The sequence below is a fragment of the Candoia aspera genome, chromosome 15 (genome assembly GCF_035149785.1).
Source record: "Candoia aspera isolate rCanAsp1 chromosome 15, rCanAsp1.hap2, whole genome shotgun sequence".
Classification (NCBI taxonomy): Eukaryota; Metazoa; Chordata; class Lepidosauria; order Squamata; family Boidae; genus Candoia; species Candoia aspera.
The window spans coordinates 4,616,888-4,636,009 of record NC_086167.1 but is presented as its reverse complement, the minus strand read 5'-3'; the positions used below and the strand labels follow the sequence as shown (position 1 = coordinate 4,636,009).

Genomic DNA, 19,122 nt, shown 5'->3' with positions numbered 1-19,122 from the left:
ATGCGGTTCCAACCCAGCTGGAAGGCGCCAGGCTGAAAAGGCCATTAGAGGATTGATGTGATGGTCTGTGAGAATGTCCTTGACAGACAGGAGGAGCTGCAGACTAGGCAGATAAGAGGCAGCTGAGCCTGCAGACGCGATGGGGGCAGAGGAAGTATTTCAGAAGGGACTCTCCCTAGTTTTCCAAAGAGCAAAAGGAAGAGAGAAGTATGTTCAGACTTGCAAGGTTCTGTTACTGCAACCTTACAATAAAAGTAGCGTGAGTACTCATGGCTGGTGCTTGTCTGGACTACCTCAAAGGGCTGGCGATCAGCTCTCCAGCCCGCCTAAACTGGGAAGCAATGCCGCTGTCCTCCTTGAAGGAACAGAGCAGGGAAGACAGTCCAAGCCCGGTCAGGACATCCCCCTCCCGCTCCGGCACCCAACTACTCAGAAGCGAGGAACCCGCTTGCAGCCGGCTCGGTTGGTCATTTAGCTGCCGGGGCGCAAATGCTGCAAAAGTCCAGCAGGGCTCCGAGCAGCTTCCAAAAGCGGCTTAACAAGCCTGACCAACCCACGCGCCGCCGCCGCCGCCAGACCTTCCCAACTGAGGATCGACACCTCGCAAGAGGGAACTCCGCGAAGACATCCAGCAGGGTTGAAAATCCCCAGCAGAGACACGAGTTAAGCAGTCAGGCAGCCCCTGACGAAGACTCGAAGGCAACGTCCCCCTCCCGCGCGTCTATCCCCCCTCCCCGACGTTTAGAGGTAGACTGCCTCTGAGCAAGGAGGCTCGACCCTTCGCCTCGGCTTCCCAAAAGCAGCTGCTCTGCCTGAACCGGAGAGACACGCAGAAGCAACGACCGGTCGGAGGAAGCTCGCAAGATGCGAGGTGGGGGGGCGCTAAACCCGGAAGTGGCGCGTCTACCTCCAGACGCTCCTTTATACACGTGAAAAAGGACCCGGACGCTTTTCAAGGCCCAGCAGCCGCTGAGATTCCGCTAGTTCAAGGCACGTGGTACCTTCTTTTTCTCCAGGCCGCCCATCGTGGCCGCAACAGCCGCTTCTCCTCCCCGCCGCCGCCGCCTCCCGCGTGGCAATCCTGGCGGCCGGGCGCGCTAAGCCCCGCCCCTTCCGGCGCCAAGAGTCCGCCCCTCCTTCTCAAGGTGTTTACGGTGTTGCCTGAATGAGAGCCCAGACGGGCTGTTATGACCCCGGGGGTAAACTGTATGGACTCCGCGGGCAGGAAAATTTGAGGATTCTCGCTGTTTAGCCGTGAAACTCCGAGGAGGCAGCTGTTCTGAGCAGGCATAAAGTTTGAAGACCGGAAAAGATCCTCTGAAGAAGCGTCCTCTGGAGAGCGCAGAGCATCATGGGGATTGGCTGTCCGTAATAGAGACGTAGGGATAGAGAGACCTCCGGGCGCAGCGCGATGGGGCGCCCCGCGTCCGCGCTTCGAGGCAGGAAAAGCGGAGACTGATGTCCACGGCTGATCTTGCGGGTTTTGCAGGCGGGATTCGCCCTTCATCCCAAACCCGCGGCTTGGCTCGGTTTGTCCTCCGTCGCGCGGCTCGTGAGGCCTTTCCCGTCCGGCACGCTTAAGCAAGCCGCGGCTTAGCGCGCTGCGACTGCCCTGCTCCGTGGCAGGGCGGCCGGATGTGAGCTGAGTGCGCGCGGAGCAAAGTTTTCGCGTCACTTGGCTGCCTCCTGGCGGTCCCCGGGCGGGCGACCCCGTTTGGCTGCTCCGTTGGCGGGGAAGGACCCCCCGGCGAGAAGAGGAGCCGCTGGGCTGGGCTGGCTTTGTCGGAGGGCCGGCAGCAGCTTGTTTCTAGTGTTTTCGATCCAGAAAGACTTCAGCGTTTTAATGGAGATACAGAACGACGGGCAAGAAAGCAAGAAAGGAGGGAGGGAGGGAGGAAAGAAGGAAGAGAGGAAGGAAAGAGAAAAGGGAGGGAGGAGGAAGGAAGGAAAGGGAAAGAAAGAAGGAAGGAGAGGGAAGGGAAGGAAGAAAAGGGAGGAAAGAAAGAAAAAGGAGGAAGGAAAGAAGAGAAAAAGGAGGGAGGGAGGAGGAAGGAAGGAAAAGGAGAGAAAGGAGGAGGAAGAAAAAAGAATGAGAGGAAGGAAGGAAGGAAGGAACAAAAGGAAGGAAAGAGGAAGAAGGAAGGAAGGAAAGAGGAAGACAGGAAGACATCCAAATAGTGCCCCAATTAGTTCAGAACTTTGTCTTCCCGAGTAACCCAACAAATCTTTGTCTATCCCTTCCTGAATTCTGAGTACCTGGCAAAGTTCTGATTCACACATGATGCTAGGCCACCATTTGTTTTAACCATGATCTATTGGGTAATGCATAGTAGTTACAGATACCACTAAGCCAAAACCTACAAGAGTCCAGGTGTCTGTGTGTACACTGGGATGACCCTAAGTGCACTCCTGGCCTTCACCAGAATCAAACCAAGCTCAGGACGGTTCTCTGGCCGCACGCACCCAGGGCAGCTGCATTTGCTCTGGGGCTGCAACCATCCAGTTGGCCACCAGATGCCAGCAAAGAAATGCACTTATTGAAATAGGACACAGATGTGGAACAAGTCAAACTAAACTACACATACCCTTGTTAGGCATGATTCAAGAAAATATGAATAAAAAATAGCACAATTTGCTAAGAGATGGGCTGACAGCGGCAAGAAAAAACTTCGCACAACATTGGAAAAGGGGAACTCTGCTGACAATATCAGATCAAAACTGGAGAATATGCAGCAATGGGAAAATATATCCATAATAGAAACCTAACCAAATTTAAGCAAGAATGGCTCCCGTATATACTATACATTGGACAGCAGGGCAAATTTAGACACATGGAATATGGGTTTTCAGAAGAAAGTTATGAGACCAATCAAAAATAATAGATAAAAGGATTTAAACAGATGCTAGCAATAGTCTTTAATATTTCATGTAAAGTATAGATATCTAGGCTGTGGTCAGTGGTTGGGGAAATAAATAGAAGGGAGAATGTGTCCCTAGAAACTTTCCCATAATGTTTTTATTTATGTTTTATTTATTAGTTTCTTTTTGTATTATTCAACTGTTACTATCCAATGAGGACCTTTTTTCCTTTGTACTTTATTATTCTAATAAAAATATTTTAAAAATAGAAATATAAAAATTCAAACTTGTTGCAATTGCCTTGTGCTCATCTGGATTTTCTCCTGAGCCACCGTGCAATGCATTTTGTTTTAATCTTTGTGTAAACATAAATATTGTGGTTTGTAAGCCATTGTTTACAGATGAGTGTGCTGCCTGAACTCAACCTTTATGGCTTAGAAACAAACAATGGTTTTGTTGCAACACACCTAAAAAGCTTTTTAAGCATCATGATGTAGCCACTACAGTACTAGCTTTATCTTTTAATTTTTAATTTGTTCTTTTAAAAGACTGGAACATGTGTGAGTGGAAAGAATGATGGGATAATGAATACTTTATATAATTGCTCTAGAGCTAAATACTTTTTTATTTGTCATATATCTGTGAACCATAATGAATAAAAGCTCATATAATTTACATTCATAAGACTTTTTGATGTTTAAGTCAAAACCCGTCTCACAAATATGAGCTTTCATACATTACATTTAAAGTTTCTCTAACTCTAACTTGATAATTAACCATGTTCAGGGGTTCTATGATGGCTGAAAGTGAAGAGGAACTGAGGAGCCTTATGATGAAGGTGAAAGAAGAAAGTGCAAAAGCTGGTTTGCAGCTAAACCTCAAAAAAACCAAGATTATGGCAACCAGCTTGATTGATAACTGGCAAATAGAGGGAGAAAATGTAGAAGCAGTGAAAGACTTTGTATTCCTAGGTGCAAAGATTACTGCAGATGCTGACTGCAGTCAGGAAATCAGAAGACGCTTAATCCTTGGAAGAAGAGCAATGACAAATCTCGATAAAATAGTGAAGAGCAGAGACATCACACTGACAACAAAGGCCCGCATAGTTAAAGCAATGGTATTCCCAGTAGTAACATATGGCTGCGAGAGCTGGACCATAAGGAAGGCTGAGCGAAGGAAGATCGATGCTTTTGAACTGTGGTGTTGGAGGAAAATTCTGAGAGTGCCTTGGACTGCAAGAAGATCCAACCAGTCCATCCTCCAGGAAATAAAGCCAGACTGCTCACTTGAGGGAATGATATTAAAGGCAAAACTGAAATACTTTGGCCACATAATGAGAAGACAGGACACCCTGGAGAAGGTGCTGATGCTAGGGAGAGTGGAGGGCAAAAGGAAGAGGGGTCGACCAAGGGCAAGATGGATGGATGATATTCTAGAGGTGACGGACTCGTCCCTGGGGGAGCTGGGGGTGTTGACGACCGACAGGAAGCTCTGGCGTGGGCTGGTCCATGAAGTCACGAAGAGTCGGAAACGACTAAACGAATAAACAACAACAACAACAACAGGGGTTCTAGGGGATATCACAAAAGTCTCGGTAAGAAAAATCCATTTTAAAAGTGACTTCAGTTCAGCAGTAATTCAGATTGTGCCTTAAAAATATAAAGGAAAGGGAAGAAAATACTGTATGCACAGACAGCTCTATTCCAGTAGCTTCTTTTCTTTACCTGAGTAGGCAATTCAACCACGATGGATTTATTTACACGTTATTTATTTCAGATATTAAGGGTTCCTTTTTTCCTGGCTTTCTGTGGGGACGGTGGCCTTAAAGACTCTTGCGTGATGCATTTATAGATTACGATACACTCGTCCTACTCTGCCCTGCCTCCCAGATCTCCTGGCCTGATCTCTCAACTTTTTTTTCTTTGGAGCCACATCCTGCAAAAACAGCTGACTTCAGCAGCTGGGAGGGGAAACGGCGATCGAATGACAAAGGGTAAACAAGAAGGCGAGGGAAAGGGGTCCCTCCCTCCCTCTCTCTCTCTCTCTCCAAGCGGCTTCGGGCTTCCCTCGAGAATTCAGAAAGAAGCCCCTCTCCAGGGCAGAGCAGAAACTAGAACAACTAAAGTAAGAGGCATCAAGGCAACTTCTGGCCAGGATACTGTAGCCTTCCCCACCCGGTGCCCTCCAGGCACAAGGACTACTGGGGAATTTTCCCGGTAAGCAAGGAAGGGGCCAGGCCAGGGAAGACTGTGCTCTCGATCGGCTTGATTTAAAAAAATGCAAAACTCTGCCCCACTTGATTCAGCCAGCCGGACCTCGCTGAGCGAGAAGCCAGAGCCGAGGGGAGGGGAGCGGCGGACCAGGTTTTTGGGTTTCTCGCTTGCTGCGTTCACGTGATGCGGCGAGCCGCAAATGCAGCCAGCCCCGCTTTAAAGGGATGGGCTGCGCGGGTCGGTCCCCACGGGGGGCGTTGGGGAAGTAAAAGCAGAAGGTCGGGCTGACTGCATGGACCGTGGTCCGGGTAGCCGTGGAGAAGTCTCCGCAGACGTAACTTCACTTCGGCCTTGGTCTGTGGAAGAGGCTTCGGTCCTGCAGCGACTGATTTGGGGCGCAAGACCCTCGCGGAGCAGCAGCAACGGCGGGCGGCTTGCGGCGCGGGGCTGGGCTGCTCTTGTCTCCGTCGGGCCCCCGCGGCTGGGCAAGACCTAGAAAACGGGCGGCAGAAGGAGGGTCCCTGGCAGCGCCTCGCCGGACCTTGAGCCCGGCGGTCGTTCTGCGGTCCCAGGAAGGCAGAGGGAGGCTCCGTCTGCCCCGCGCCGGGCTCCTCTGGACGTGCTGGGCTGACTGCCCCCTCAGGGACGCCCCAGGGGAGGGTCAAAGAAGTCAGGGCGACGGGGGCAGCCAGGCAATCCGAGCCGCGCCCTCCTGAGCAGCTCTTCCACGCCAGGAGGGGTTCTGAAGGCACCGGGGGAAAATGGGGGGGCCTCTCCCCACCTCCATCCCGTCCCATAACTGAGGTTGGGCAGCTGCGCCCCTCCAGAGCCGGAGGTCAAAACAGCCCCCCCCCCACCGCGCGTGGGGGCCAGGCGTCTCCCACGGCGCTGCTCGGCGCCTGCCCCTCCCGCTCAGCCAATGGCCTTCCTCTTTTGCAGACTCAGCGGCCGCTCCCCAGGGCAGATGCCCCGGCCCTGATCGCTCCCTGCAGGGATCAGTGATCCGGCAGCCCTCCGGAGGAAGCTGCTCGGGAAGGTCCACGCCATTTCCCGCCTTGGTCTCCTTCGGGATGGCTTTTCCACGGATCCGGCTGCCTTGCCTCTTCCTCCCCCTCGTCCTGCTTGCTTCAGTCCAGCTGTGCGGTAGGTCCCTTTCTTATTATGGAGATTGCCAGAAAGTGCCCGTGAAATGGAGCGGCCGGGTTCACACAATCCGCTAAGGCAGGAGTTCGGAGATGGACAGTTGGGACGCCCCAAAGGGTCCCCAGCGATGGGTTCCTTTAACTTTCATTAGCCTCGCGCGGGCAGAGCGGGACTGCTTTACACCCTGGTTCCTGCGCAAGCTCTTGTGCGCGATTGCAGTCCTGCAAAGTTTGAGAACATCTGAGCTGTATAGATTAAAACAGTAGTAAGAAAAACAACAGCAACAATCATATTAGATGTGGCAATATCAAATGGTTCTTTGTGCTGTTTAGAATAGCTTAACGTATATTTTAAATGCAATATGCCTTGATACAATTATTTATTTATTTGCTTATTTGTTTATTTGTTTATCATATTTATACGCTGCCCATCTCACAGAAATGTGACTCTGGGCAGCGTACAATAAAACCATAAAAACAGTCATTACAAAAATACTCTAGAATTAAAACATAAATATTATTATTATAAACAAAACTAAAAAAGGTAGATGTTAGACACAATGCAGCCACCTCATCAATGATGGAGTTTTTAAAGGTTAATAAAAGAACTCCAAGCAGCTAACAACAATCTTGCAAAGTAGAAGCGTGAACCAAAAAGAAACTTGCACGTTAGGCTTAATTACATTCAGAAAAGAATTCGGCCTTCACACAGTAGTTAGATGAAGAGGGGGGAAAAAGGCAGCTTACATTTATTCAGTAGATCTGGATACAAGTAGCTTCGTAGTAGAAAGCACTTATTCATCACTGGTTCTTTGTAGACATATTTCTATGTGGAATAGAAATGTCTGCATGCAAGCGAGATGGAAGGACGAGAGCTGCATTCTGCAGCACCTCCTGCTTGCAGGTGTGCCCAAGAGGTAATGGAGACTGTTAATCCCCAAACCCAAGAAGAAGAAGGAAGTGGAAATCAGGTGACCCATGTGACATCCCACAAGCACAATAGAGATGCGTTTACTAGAAAGACCCCCTTATGCTTATGAGACAATGCTGAGTTGACCCCTGATCATTCCAACAATCAAATCCCCATTTCCATGAGACCCCGAAGCCTTGTGACATAACCAAGGTTTACAGAACTTCCGGAATGAAATCAAAGAGGGGGCCAAGCTCACCTTGGGGGGAGTGATGTTCCAGAGGGCGGGAGCTATGGCAGAAAAGTCTTTCTTCCTAGGTCCCGCTCGATGACATTCCCTAGCCGATGGGATCTGCAACATGCCTCTCCTGCCGGACTTGATGGGATGGGTAGATGTAACTGGGGAGGGGCGGTCCCTCAGGTAACCTGGCTCCATGCCATGAAGAACTTTAAAGGTCAAAACCAGCACCTTGAATTGGACCCAGAAGCAAACTGGTAACCAAGGCAGCTTGCAGAGCAGAGGTGTAATGTATACAGCCCTTGGAGCGCACATAACTGCCCACACTGCTGCATTCTGCACCAGCTGAAGTTTCTGGATACTCTTCAAGGGCAGCCCCATGTAGAGCGCATTACAGTAGCCCACCCAGGAGGTGACCAGGGTATGAGTAACCATGGGCATTATATCCAGCAAAGGAGGTTGGGGCAGGACTGCCATCCTGACTTGAATTCAGCCTCACCGGCTGGTTATGTGTTAGTTTCCTGGGCTGCCACAGGAAAGGTGGCATCTGTTTGCAAAGGATGGTCCTTCCGTACAGCAGAACAGGTGGTAAAACTTGAAGTGCACAAAGGAAAAATATAAAAATCCTTGCATGGAAGCCCCCCAGATTGGCAAATCACAGACAGCAGTGGCTCAATCCTGCTTCTTCGAGAGCTGATTTCCGATCACACTCTAGTGCAGTGTTTCTCAACCTTGGCGACTTCAAGATGTGTGGACTTCAACTCCCAGAATTCCCCAGCTAGCCTTGTTGGCTGGGGAATTCTGGGAGCTGACGTCCACACATCTTGAAGTCGCCGAGGCTGAGAAACACTGCTCTAGTAGCTCCCTCCACCATCTTAGTATTCCATTCTTCCACCATCATCATCTGTTATGCACCTTCACCAACGTTTGTTACAAAATAAGTAACTACAGAATATTCAAATAATTACGAATTATTAGCACTTTCTCACCTAGCTCAACAAGCTGAACTTGTTTTAGATGTAGGAGCTGCTGGTGGTTGGTGGAAGCCTTGTTCAAATGTGCTTTTCCTCTCTTTCTCTGGAAGAAATCCCTGGAGGAAATGTTCAGCCCATCCAGGCGCTGAATTCAGAGCTCTTAAAACTGGCAGATGATGAGTCCCAGGAGCCGAATCCCAGCACCTATTTGGGCCTCCGACTTTCTAACCACCATAATCTGGAGAAGGAAAGCCAGTATCTCAACCGACTGATGGATATGGTTCAGCCTCGAAGCAGAAGGTATGTCCAGTCTACAGGTAGACCTCGCTTAACAATCATTCATTTAGTGGTGGTTCAGACTTATGGTGATACCAAAACAAAATGACTTACGACCAGTTCTCACACTTACCACCACTGCAGTGTCCCTGCAGTCACATGATCACAATTTGAGCGCTTGGCAACTGGTTCGCATTTATGACCATTGCAGCATCCTGTGGTCATGTGATCGCCATTTTTGACCTTCCTGGCTGGCTTTTGGCAAGCAAAATCAATGGGGAACTGCATGATTCTCTTAACAGCCAATGCAAAAAGGGTCATAAAATTTAGTCAGATTCGCTTAATGACTGCTTCGCTTAGCAACTGAAATTTCAGTCCCAATTGTGGTCATTAAGTAAGGACTACCTGTATTCACAATCAGGGAATCTGTTCTGAAAATTCTTCAAAAGAGAACAGAAATGCATAGGAATTCTCCATGGTGGTATAGAATTCCTGCATGTGCTTAATGGTCAGATGGCCAAGTGGTACAGTGTTAACGTCTTTGTGGTACAGTCCTCTCTCCAGCAACTTTCAGCCTCCCTGGCTTCCATCCTTTTATTCCATTCCTGGGTGTAGCGGTGAAAGTGTTGGACTGGCACTGGGAAGACCCAGGGTTTCAGCTACAGAAGCTAAGTAGGCTACTTCAGACCAGCCACTCACTCACTCAACCTACCTCAAGACACTAAGAGAAACCAACTGTGGAGCATCTTCAGGAGCACTAACTCTGCTAAGGTCCTACCCTTGAGAAATCCTTGGAGAATTTCTCCTTCCCTTGGAGAAATCATTCATGCTCTGCCCATGCATTGAGTGGGGAATTGTGAAAAGCTATTGGTGACCACCTGTTCTGGCTACGATGCATTTATTCCCTGGTTGAATTTTTAACAGAATGAACACATGTCATAATATATTGACACGACCAGGCCTGGAGAATCTCTCCCAGCCTGCAGAGAGCGGGCCGACAGTGTGGCTTGTTGTCTTACCCAGCTCCAGGGTCCCTTCCGAAGTCTGGTACTGGAAGCAGCCTGGGACAGGGCAGCTGGCTTTGTACCTCCTTGCGCTGCGGGCTGCTTGCCACAACATGGATACACCTGAGGGGAACCGAGTGGTGACCCAGCTGAAGCTTCACCTGAATAGAGAAAAGAAGCAGATGGGTAAGAATGGGTCAGCCAGATTGGGAAGGACTTTCCCTGCGGGGATCACTGTGCTCAGCCGAGATAATAAAGTTAGAAACCACCACTGTGTGTAGGTCAGTGTATTATCAGGGCTGATCTGGAAGTCAAGCCAGGGGATGAAGGGAGCCAGGAGTCGAACCAAGATGAGCCAGGAGTCAGGCCAGGGAACCAGAGCTAGGAAACCAGAGTTGCAGCATCCTCAGATTGGAAGGGACCTTGGAGGTCTTCCAGTCCAACCTGTTCCCAGGGCAGGGATCTTCTGACCATCCCAGACCATTGGCTGTCCAACCTTGCTTGAAGGCCGCCGGTGATGGAGGCCCCATGACTGTTCCACGTCTGTTCCCCTGCTTAATGCTCTCACCATAAGGAAACTCCTCCTGATTGTGAGTTTGGCTCTCCCTCTGCAAAGCTTCCGCCCACTGGTTCTTGTCCTACTCTCTGGCGCCACGGAGAATAAATCCACACCCTTTTTCTGTGACAGCCCTTCAAGTACTGGAAGCCTGCAGTCGTGTCGCTCCTTAGTCTCTTCTTTAAGCTCAACTTACCCCGTTCCTTTGAACATTCTTCGTAGGATTTAGCTCCAAGCCTCTCCAAAGGAATGGGTCACTGCTGCTCCAAGGAATACGAGGGGCACTTCTCACTTTACTCCCACAGCTTACAATCCTGAGAGCAGAGAAAGAAGGACCAGCCAAGCCTCCGAGCAGAGCCCATGAGTCAGTTAAGGACTGGGACTTGGGTCTCCTGCTCCAGGTCCAGCACCTTAATTGATACACCATGCAGGCTCTCTTTTTTGAAAAATAGAATAGTAAGACCAGTGGTCAAACATGGAATTGCAGAATTAAATTATCTGTGAAAGTGCCAGAGGAGTAAAATTATCTATATATGCAATATGAAAGGACAGCCTGCTTTTGGTGACAGTCACCATTTTTAGTCATCACCAACCTATTTCTGAAGATAAACCCACCCACCACCTTGGAGTGTAGCCAGAAAACTTTGGATGGCAGCTGGTCTTTTAATCATAGAAAGATGGGCATTGAGCCGCTCTTGCTGGTTAAGCATCTTAACAGTGTTCTGCCCACTGAAGTTTTGGTAGAAACTCTGGGTTTCACCAACGTATGAGTTAAAGTGAGGAGATGCCTTTTTGCTAACTCTGAGGCATTGCTGTGGTAGTCTGTATTTGTTTTTTGTTACTTTATTCCATGTATAGAAACCTTTTTTTTGAAGGGGTCCTAGGTGGCATCTATAGTTCTCTACCATCCTTCCAATCCTGAGTCCAGCTGGAGATTGTGGATGGGTCCACCTAGATACCTTGTTCCAGCTTTTCCCAATTGGACACCAGCACAACAGGTGAAACGGGAAAGATGTATTGATTTACTTGTGCCAGATTTCTTCCATAAGCTCAAGAGGATGGACACAGTATTCCCTCTTCTCCTTTTGTCCCCCAACAATATTGTGAGGTGGAAAAAAAACTGGCCCACAGTCACCCAATCAACGTCTACTGTTGAGGCTGGATTTGAACTTGGTGCCCCCAGTCCTGGCCCAATGCTTTGAATACTTCACCCCCCTGCGGTCACCTAGATGAAGGGGTTCTGGAAGCTCCAGGGTGGAGTGGGGTGGGTGGGAAAGGGAAATGACCCTCTTTGAAAATCAAGGATCTTCTTATGGAAGTCTCTCTCCCCACACCTAGGTCAGAAGGAGAAAAGTCACCCCATCACCAACTATTACCAGTATAGCTTGGGGATCTTGGCCTTGTGCGTTCACAGCAAGAGGACCGATCCTGACGTGATCAGGAAGCTGCTGTCTGCTGAACAGCATGGCAAATTTCATCATGACGGGACACGCTCCGTAGGTAAGATCAGCTCTGTGCCGATCTTCCAGACGATCGTGCTTCCTTAGCCTTTTGGCCAAGTTTTCCCACTGGTCAGAGAGAGGTGGTTCTCCAGTCTCCTTGGGGACACCCAGTGGGCCCACTGGTCTTCTGGGACTATGAGTGTCCTCCTCTTGCGAAGCCACAGCCGGGAAGAAACCGGCTTTCTTGAACGAGCTACAGTTTTCCGGTTTGCGCGATCCACCGAGCTGTTAACCCTGGTTCACAGTCTGCAAAGCTGGGTTCCCACAATGTGCCCCCGCCCAGTTGGGTGGGAATCATCAAACTGGGACCCCCTCCCAGCTGGGTGGGCCACTGGGGGTGAGTTGGCAGTCCCTGGACCTCACCCCAGCTTTCCTCTGCCATTCTGTACCCAGACACTGAAGCGATGGCAGGCCTGGCCTTGGTTTGCTTGGAACACGCCCCTGGATACCCCCACGACCTCCAGGCCAGCGTGATCCAGGCCCTGCAGCGGGTGAAAGCAAAGATCCTGCGGGCTCAGACACCCAAGGGGTTTTATGGGAACACCTACAGCAGCCCCCTGGCAGTGCAGGTGGGGAGACGCAGGGCCTTCTGGGGGGAGCCCCTGCCCCTCGCATTATCTTCCTGGCAGGGGCCGGGTCGTTTATTCATTATGAATGGAATATAAAGCCCTCTTTCTTCTCCCATCTTTTGTGAACTCTCCCATCTGTTTGGCAACTTAGTTTTTGAGTGCTGCTGGGATGGGGCAGAGCCAGCTGGCGTTCTCCAGGGGCATGGCTGCCCTGATTCGGAGCCTGGAAGGAGGAGACTTCCAAAATACCCTCATCCAGTCACAGTTGCTGCCAGCGCTGTATTGCAAGAGTTACCTGGACATTGCCCGCATGACGTGTGAAGCCCAGACGGGTAAGGAGAGGGAGGGCGTGGAGGCTGGCTTGGCTGAAGGGGAAGCGCGACCGGCTACAGCAGTGTTTCTCAGCCTTGGCAGCTAAGATGTGTGGACTTCAACTCCCAGAATTCCCCAGCCAGCAAAGAATTCTGGGAGTTGAAATCCACACATCTTCGAGCTGCCAAGGCTGAGAAACACTGGGCTAGAGGCTTCTACTCACTGGTATAAAATCAGCCCTTTGAGGCAGGCCAGGTCAAGAAGCAGAAGCCACAGAGATTCCAGGAAAGCTTTTCTTAAAATATTTATTTAGTTTACGCATGCACAATGAACAAGGCAACCTTTAATCTTAAAAAAAAAAAAATTCAAACTAAGAAAAGGAAGAAGAAAAGGAAAAAAAAATCTGCAGCATGAATTTCAGACCCCTGGCGTAACACTCAGTTTAGGTACTGCGTATGGTTTTTCCAAGCCGGAATCTGAAAAGGGACCGTTCCGTTGTGGCCAGAGAGTGGGAAGGGAATTTTGCCAGCAGAATCTCTCCCGTCTTGTTCTCCTTTGCTGCTGCAAGAGTAATTTTTCACATTGAAATTACTGCCAAAATGATGAACAGCTGCAGAATATCCTGCCTTTTCCTTCGCTCTGCACCAAAGCAGTGTGAGGAAATGGACCAGCGTTTTGTCGTTCCAGATTGCCTATATATACCTTCCTTGTTTGCAGTAGAATACTTGCTAGAATTCTTGGGCCAAAATCTTAACCTTCCTTGTAATAAGTATTACTAATTGGAGCTTGAAGAGAATTTTCCCTTGGCTTAACTGTGTTCTGGTGCAGGTTGCTAAGAGGAACATTTTGACAGCTGCTTCCCATCTCTGTCAGGTTCAGGGTCGACAATACATCCTCCTAAAGGGCCACTTGGTAGTGTTCCCTTAAGGCACAGAGTATTTTATGCATTAACCCAACTTTTCTCAACCTTTTGCCCCTGGAGGAACCAACCTTTTAAATATTTCTCAGGCCTCAGGGAACCCCTGCACCTTCAGGCTCAAAGACAGGCCAGAAGTTACAAAATTATTCTATTTGTTAGGCCTGGATCTATGCATGAACACTGTTCTTAAACTGAAAATAAAGAATGAAACTTACCTTTTTAATGTGCAGCTGCCTGAATTTTAAATAATTTTTAAAATAAATCGTGATCTCCCAGGGAACCCCTAGTGACTTCTAGGGTGCCACAGAACCCTGGTTGAGAAACCCTACACTAACTTCACAGCAGAACTTGGTGAGGCTAGGCTGAAGCAGCAATCGATAAAATAAAAATGAAGCAGGCATGTCAGCAGAGAGGACAAAGAGCCAGGAATCTTGTCTAAAAGATCCCTTTGGGGAGGAAGGTAAGAAGTAAACAAGTCATTAGGGAAGCAAAGGAACAATGTCACCTGAAAGAAACAAAGGAAGTTGGACCTGAGCGCATGGGAAAAAACCCCAATCCCAGCTAATCAACAAAACAAGGACTTTTGGGGGATAAAAAGGGGTCCTCAAACCTGCCCACTCCTTGAGTAATCTTTGGATCCAGACTTGGGTCCCTCTAGCTCAGTGTTTCTCATCCTTGGCAACTTAAAGATGGGTGAACTTCAACTCCCAGAATTCCCCAGCCAGCCCTAACCCATGCTGGCTGGGGAATTCTGGGAGTTGAAGTGTCCGCCCACCTTAAAGTTGCCAAGGCTGAGAAACCCTGCTCTAGCTAGTGCCTGGCAGCCTAGTTCAGAAGTACGTGGGTAGGTGTGGATGAGTGTGTGTGTGTGTGAGAAAGAGCAGATGTACCTTGCACCCAGTAAAGTTTGCTGTTACTTCAAATTCACTGGGTCTCCGTGTGTTCCAAAGAGCCTGTTGTGCCCCAGTGTTCGGCTGGAAGTGATTTCTGTACGTCCCTAATTATTTCCCGGCTATTGACCAGGGCTGTGTGTCTCGTCTGCTCAAGCCGCACCTCTCTGGAAAACCCAGGCAGAAAGCCGGGGGGGCTGACAAGATCCGTGTGCCTCAACAGGCTGTGAGTGTCTGAGCGAGGGACCCTAAGCCCAACCTGGGAGCGCCTGTAACAACTTACTTCCCAAGAGAACCTTACTAGGGGGGTCTGATAAGCTGGGTTGCTGCTGGTTTCAGTTTGGGGGTTACTCAATACCCCCACTAAAAAAATGTTTGGGAGGAGTTCCTGTGCAAGGAAAAGAGAACTTTTACTCCTTCAGTGAGAATTTATCAAAAAGGATGAAAAACACCTAAATTTTAAATCTAGTCCTGCACTAATATGTATATAAGTCTTACCCAGATGAACACAACCATTTTTTTTTAAAGCCACTGTGACATTTCTGGATGGACCTGTCTTTTTGGTGTCCCTCCTAGACTGGGGGTGGGTGTGTGCAAGCGTGGGAATTCTGTTTTGGGGTTTGATTGACACGTGCTGTTAGCAAAAACTGCATGCAGAGATAGTGAGGGAAAACGCCTGTTGACTCCTGGAGACTTTAAGTTTATCTGAGGTGCACAGAAGCTCTAGAACAGTGCTTCTCAACCTTGGCAACTTTAAGATGGGTGGACTTCAACTCTTTATTTAAAGCAGGACAAGGATGCCTTAAATAAACCAGTCATTTTCATGTTTACCAAATGCTGAGTGCTTTGCCTCACCAGCATTGGCCAGGGCTGGGTGGACCTGCCCTGCTTCGACTGCACCCCTCTCCATGATGTTTATGGTAAATAAAAATGACTTTGGAGCAGGGGCAGAGTGCTGATGGCGCCCCTCTGAACTTAAGAGCCAGGGGACCAAGATGTGTTGCTTCCAAGTCCATCTGAAGGATGTGGGTGAGCCCAATGAGATCCCTCCCAATATTATGAAGATTAGAAGGGTTCCCCAGGAAATGGCTTGGGCTCCTGGTTCTCCTTCCATCTTTCTTCACAGAGAACTCAGTCCCTGATGCTTCACTGCAGAAACCTCAGGGGATCGACGGAACGCAGAATATTTCTGTCTGGCTGAAGGCAAAGAAGGCCACGCAGCTACTGTACAGCCATGTCCTGCAGGTTCCCTTGGGCTCAACCCTCCTGGATGTTCTGGATGCTGCAGCCAAAGATGGTCTCCAGCCTTTGAGGTCAGTGCCTTGTTCTCCAGCTTTCTGGACAAACCGGACTGAGGGTGGCCAAGGGGAGCTCGGCAAGGGAATGGGGTGGGATCGTTGCCTGGGCACCTACAGCCTACACAGTTAAGGGTAGAATCACCCACAGAGAAACCAGGTGCTGCTTGATGCAATGGCCTGGTTTTCCTCAACACACTGAACTAAGATGATCCCATTCCAGTTGAGCTGAGCCTAGCGCCTTGCAAGAACTCGGTCATAATGTAAGTCGGGTCTAAGAGGGGGCAACTTAAGCTGAGAGAAATGCTTTCCTTGGGCTATTGAGTACATTCATGGCACAGTTGATATATGGACTGGGGTCTTGACCATCCCTGGTCATTCACTGGACGGGTTTCTCTCCCTTCCTATCTCTCTCTCACACACACAAAGCCATGACTTGCTGAAGCCATGGTTTGCTTAAACATGGCTTGTTAACTGATTCATCTGGGTTTGCTGGGTTCATGCATTGTGCAGGACCATGATTCTTTTTGACAAAGATGGATTGAATCAAACAGAATGGGCTGGTTCTCACCACAGCTTGTCAGCCATGGTTTACAGGCTACACAGCTCCATTCTCATATAGTGCTAAGCCAAGGCCAAGCTTGCTACATGCCTCACGTGTTGTGTGACAGCTAACTTTCCATCAGGGTCAGGAAAGGGAGAAGGTGAGCTGCAAAGCAATGTGATGGGGACAAAGGAAGAAAGAGTCCAGACTGTGACATGCACCCCTTCTGCACAACCTGTGCAATTTCTCTGGACCCGTTTTTTGCTGATAGTTGGAAAGCAGACAAAACTCCAAACATGAGACATCTCTCTTGTAGTCCTCATCAAACAAACCAGAAACCAATCCTACCAAATGGCACTTGGAGATGTACCAGAGATCCAGAGGAGCAAATGCCAAAACGATGCCATTTTGTAGAATTGGTTTCTTATTAGTGATCAGGACTTGCAACTTCGCTACACAACACAACAGATCTGAGTTGAATATGTGGAAAACCATCGCTGGCCCTATTTTATTATAGTTCTCTGGCAACGTAGAGGGAATAGCCTGATGGGATAGGAGGAAGAGCTGCATCAAGACAGTGCTCAGATAAAGGAAATCTGAGTCTGGCCCAGAACTGTAATTTGAGAAAGCGTCTCAGACAAGATGGAGGGAGGGAGGGGAGAAGCGCATTCACACTTCCAAGATTCTGTTACTCTAGTTTTACAATAAAGTAGTATTGACCTACGTGACATTGGTTTCCTAGTCTGGTCTACCCCAAAGGGCTGACAGGCAGCCTTTCCCAACATGGCCCAGACTGTAGATCCAGAAGCCCAGAACGTTTTAGGGGCACTGAGTTCAGAAATGGTGGGAACTGGGGTGATGTGATGGGCAGAACTTGATCAGAGAGTTGGCAGCAACCTTACTCACCTACTCAGTTCCCATTTTTCTCTGGGCAGGAAGAAGTCCATGCGCTGAATTTGAATAAAACTAATCAATGCCCACTGTGGTGCGATGCTTTTGGGACAAAAAAATGTCAAAATCTGACATCTTCATACTCTGGATTATCTTGTTCCTGCAAAAGATACAGCATGGCATTGGCCTTGCCCAGCCTCATTTGATGCCGGTTCTCTTTTCTTGGGGAGAAACAGGTTTGAGACCCAGAACACCCTCTCTGGCCCAATGCTGACTGGAGTGATGGGGGAGAAAACTCAGGAAGGCGAACGCAAGTACTGGAAGATTCTCCGGCATCCACACAGTAGTTTGGACCAAGGTGAGGGTCAGAAGTTGGGTGAGCAGTTGTAGTTGTGCTCAAAGATGGCCCCTTGGGAAACTCCACATTGGCCCAGCAGGACTTAAGAGGCCGACAGCACAGCATGGATCCAGCCTGGCTGAACAGACAGCCCAGAGGGCCCTGTCCACTTCCTCAGGACTCACTGGGTCAAAGTCATCCCAGATCACACCACAGGACCATCCAGACCTGCCCAGTCGGAGCAGATCCGGGTGACTATCCGCCAGATAGCCAAAATATTCCTTGCGGCAGCCCTGCAGATGGTCCTGTTTCCTTCCCCATCCGTTACAGCAATGTGTTTGCATTCTGTTTTTCAGGAATTGCAGAATACATCCCACAAGATCAAGAACATATTATTTTGAAGATGAGCTCTTGGTAGAGAGGGATCCCACCCTCTTGACACATCTTGGGAGGCTCTGTCTTCACAACCATGGGCATATGTATGGACTTGCCCTTGGAGAGTTGCAGAACGTTCTCTTCCTCACCTCTTTGAACATAAGGACTAGACTCTTGGTCTTTTAGATAGCTATTTTTATTTCAGTCCACGACCAGTGATGTAAAAAATACAACAAATCACCGAATGCACAAAACTGTAAAATTTTGTAAAATTGAACATACAGAAGGAGAATTGGCCTTAAATCTACAGATCAAGCTTTATATCACTCACAAGCCAATTTGGTGTACTGGTTGAGGCACCGGGCTACCAACTGGGAGACCCTGAGTCCTCTTTCCTAGTAACCATGGTCTCAGAAACCAATTTCAAACCTTACAAGTAATATCTGGATTTGAATAAGATAAAAGGAAAGTGACAGAAGATGTGTTTGATCATCTTGGAAGTTATTCAAAGGAAGTGTTATAGTGGAGGTGGGAACCCTTATAAAAGGAACAATAAAATAAATGCTTGGTTTGCACAATACAATAAACCCAGCTGAAATGAGATTTGGCAGTTTGTAGTTTCATGGAATAGGTTCATCTGGGGAGGGTTTGTAGCTCAGCGTGTTGTCTTGGCCTGTTGTGTGAAACCATCACATGAAGCCATAACATGGTTTCTTGCTCTGGGCAAAACGTATTATGTGACCATCTCAGTGGTGCCTTGGTGTAAGGCGGAAGCTGGTGAGGTGAGAACAAGCAGTTCTCAGGCCAGACGGAACTGTTCTGTTAACAGGAAGTGGGCATCTCCAGGCTGGGGAAAAAAACAACAGCTTAAAACTGCTGAATCCGTGAAGCTTGTGCTGCAGGGTTGAATTTCTGCAGAACTGAGGTTTACTGCTGTGTTGGGTGTGAAGTCTAACACATACACAAGCTATGCCAATACACCTTCCTTTTTTCTATACGCTCATGCTAGAGAGTTTTCTGATTATTATTATTTTTTTGGCCTGGGCCTCCTGCTAGAGGCCTCAAGGCCGGCTCCCCTTACTGGAGGATTATGGTTTAGATGTTAAAAGCTACTGGCCAGCAGGAGGCACTACACAACTGGTTTTGTCCTTATTGGGACTCTTCAGGGGTAGCTAATACAACCTCTGAAGGGGAGGTGGTCTTGAGGCTTCTGGTATGAGCGAAAATGGAAAAAAGGAGGCCTACTTGCCTCGCTTCTTAAGACTTCCCTTCCTGCAAGCTCCTGATGGCCAGGCCAAGGTAGCCCCAAGGCCAAG

General features: G+C 48.9%; 3 protein-coding genes across 4 annotated transcripts in view; 2 read left to right on the top strand and 1 right to left on the bottom strand.

Moving 5' to 3' along the window:
* The window catches only part of PES1 (pescadillo ribosomal biogenesis factor 1), a 426,838-nt gene that overhangs the window by 25,349 nt on the left and 382,367 nt on the right, over nt 1–19,122 (bottom strand). The window contains exon 2 of one of the 2 annotated variants that reach the window (XM_063315273.1): nt 1,002–1,048. In XM_063315273.1, the coding sequence (XP_063171343.1) occupies nt 1,002–1,025 (24 nt within the window). In that variant the 5' untranslated portion in view covers nt 1,026–1,048. Of the gene's footprint in view, nt 1–1,001; nt 1,049–19,122 lie in introns of those variants that run through there. The other variant, XM_063315274.1, reaches the window with a different exon arrangement.
* Nucleotides 1–19,122, top strand: part of MTFP1 (mitochondrial fission process 1) — a 246,205-nt gene that overhangs the window by 118,749 nt on the left and 108,334 nt on the right. The gene's annotated exons all lie outside the window — the stretch shown is intronic.
* TCN2 (transcobalamin 2) lies at nt 6,072–18,409 on the top strand. The gene is made up of 9 exons (XM_063315312.1): nt 6,072–6,215; nt 8,447–8,636; nt 9,636–9,802; nt 11,511–11,672; nt 12,068–12,243; nt 12,395–12,575; nt 15,491–15,677; nt 17,331–17,452; nt 17,788–18,409. The coding sequence occupies exons 1-9, from the start codon at nt 6,143–6,145 to the stop codon at nt 17,847–17,849; spliced, it is 1,320 nt and encodes a 439-aa protein (XP_063171382.1). The 5' UTR covers nt 6,072–6,142; the 3' UTR covers nt 17,850–18,409.

Coding starts and splice junctions, on each gene's coding strand:
- TCN2 (XM_063315312.1), top strand. CDS start 6,143: ATGGCTTTTCCACGGATCCGGCTGCCTTGCCTCTTCCTCCCCCTCGTC. Junction 9,803..11,510: donor TAGAGAAAAGAAGCAGATGG/GTAAGAATGGGT, acceptor CCCCACACCTAG/GTCAGAAGGAGAAAAGTCAC. Junction 12,576..15,490: donor GACGTGTGAAGCCCAGACGG/GTAAGGAGAGGG, acceptor CTTTCTTCACAG/AGAACTCAGTCCCTGATGCT.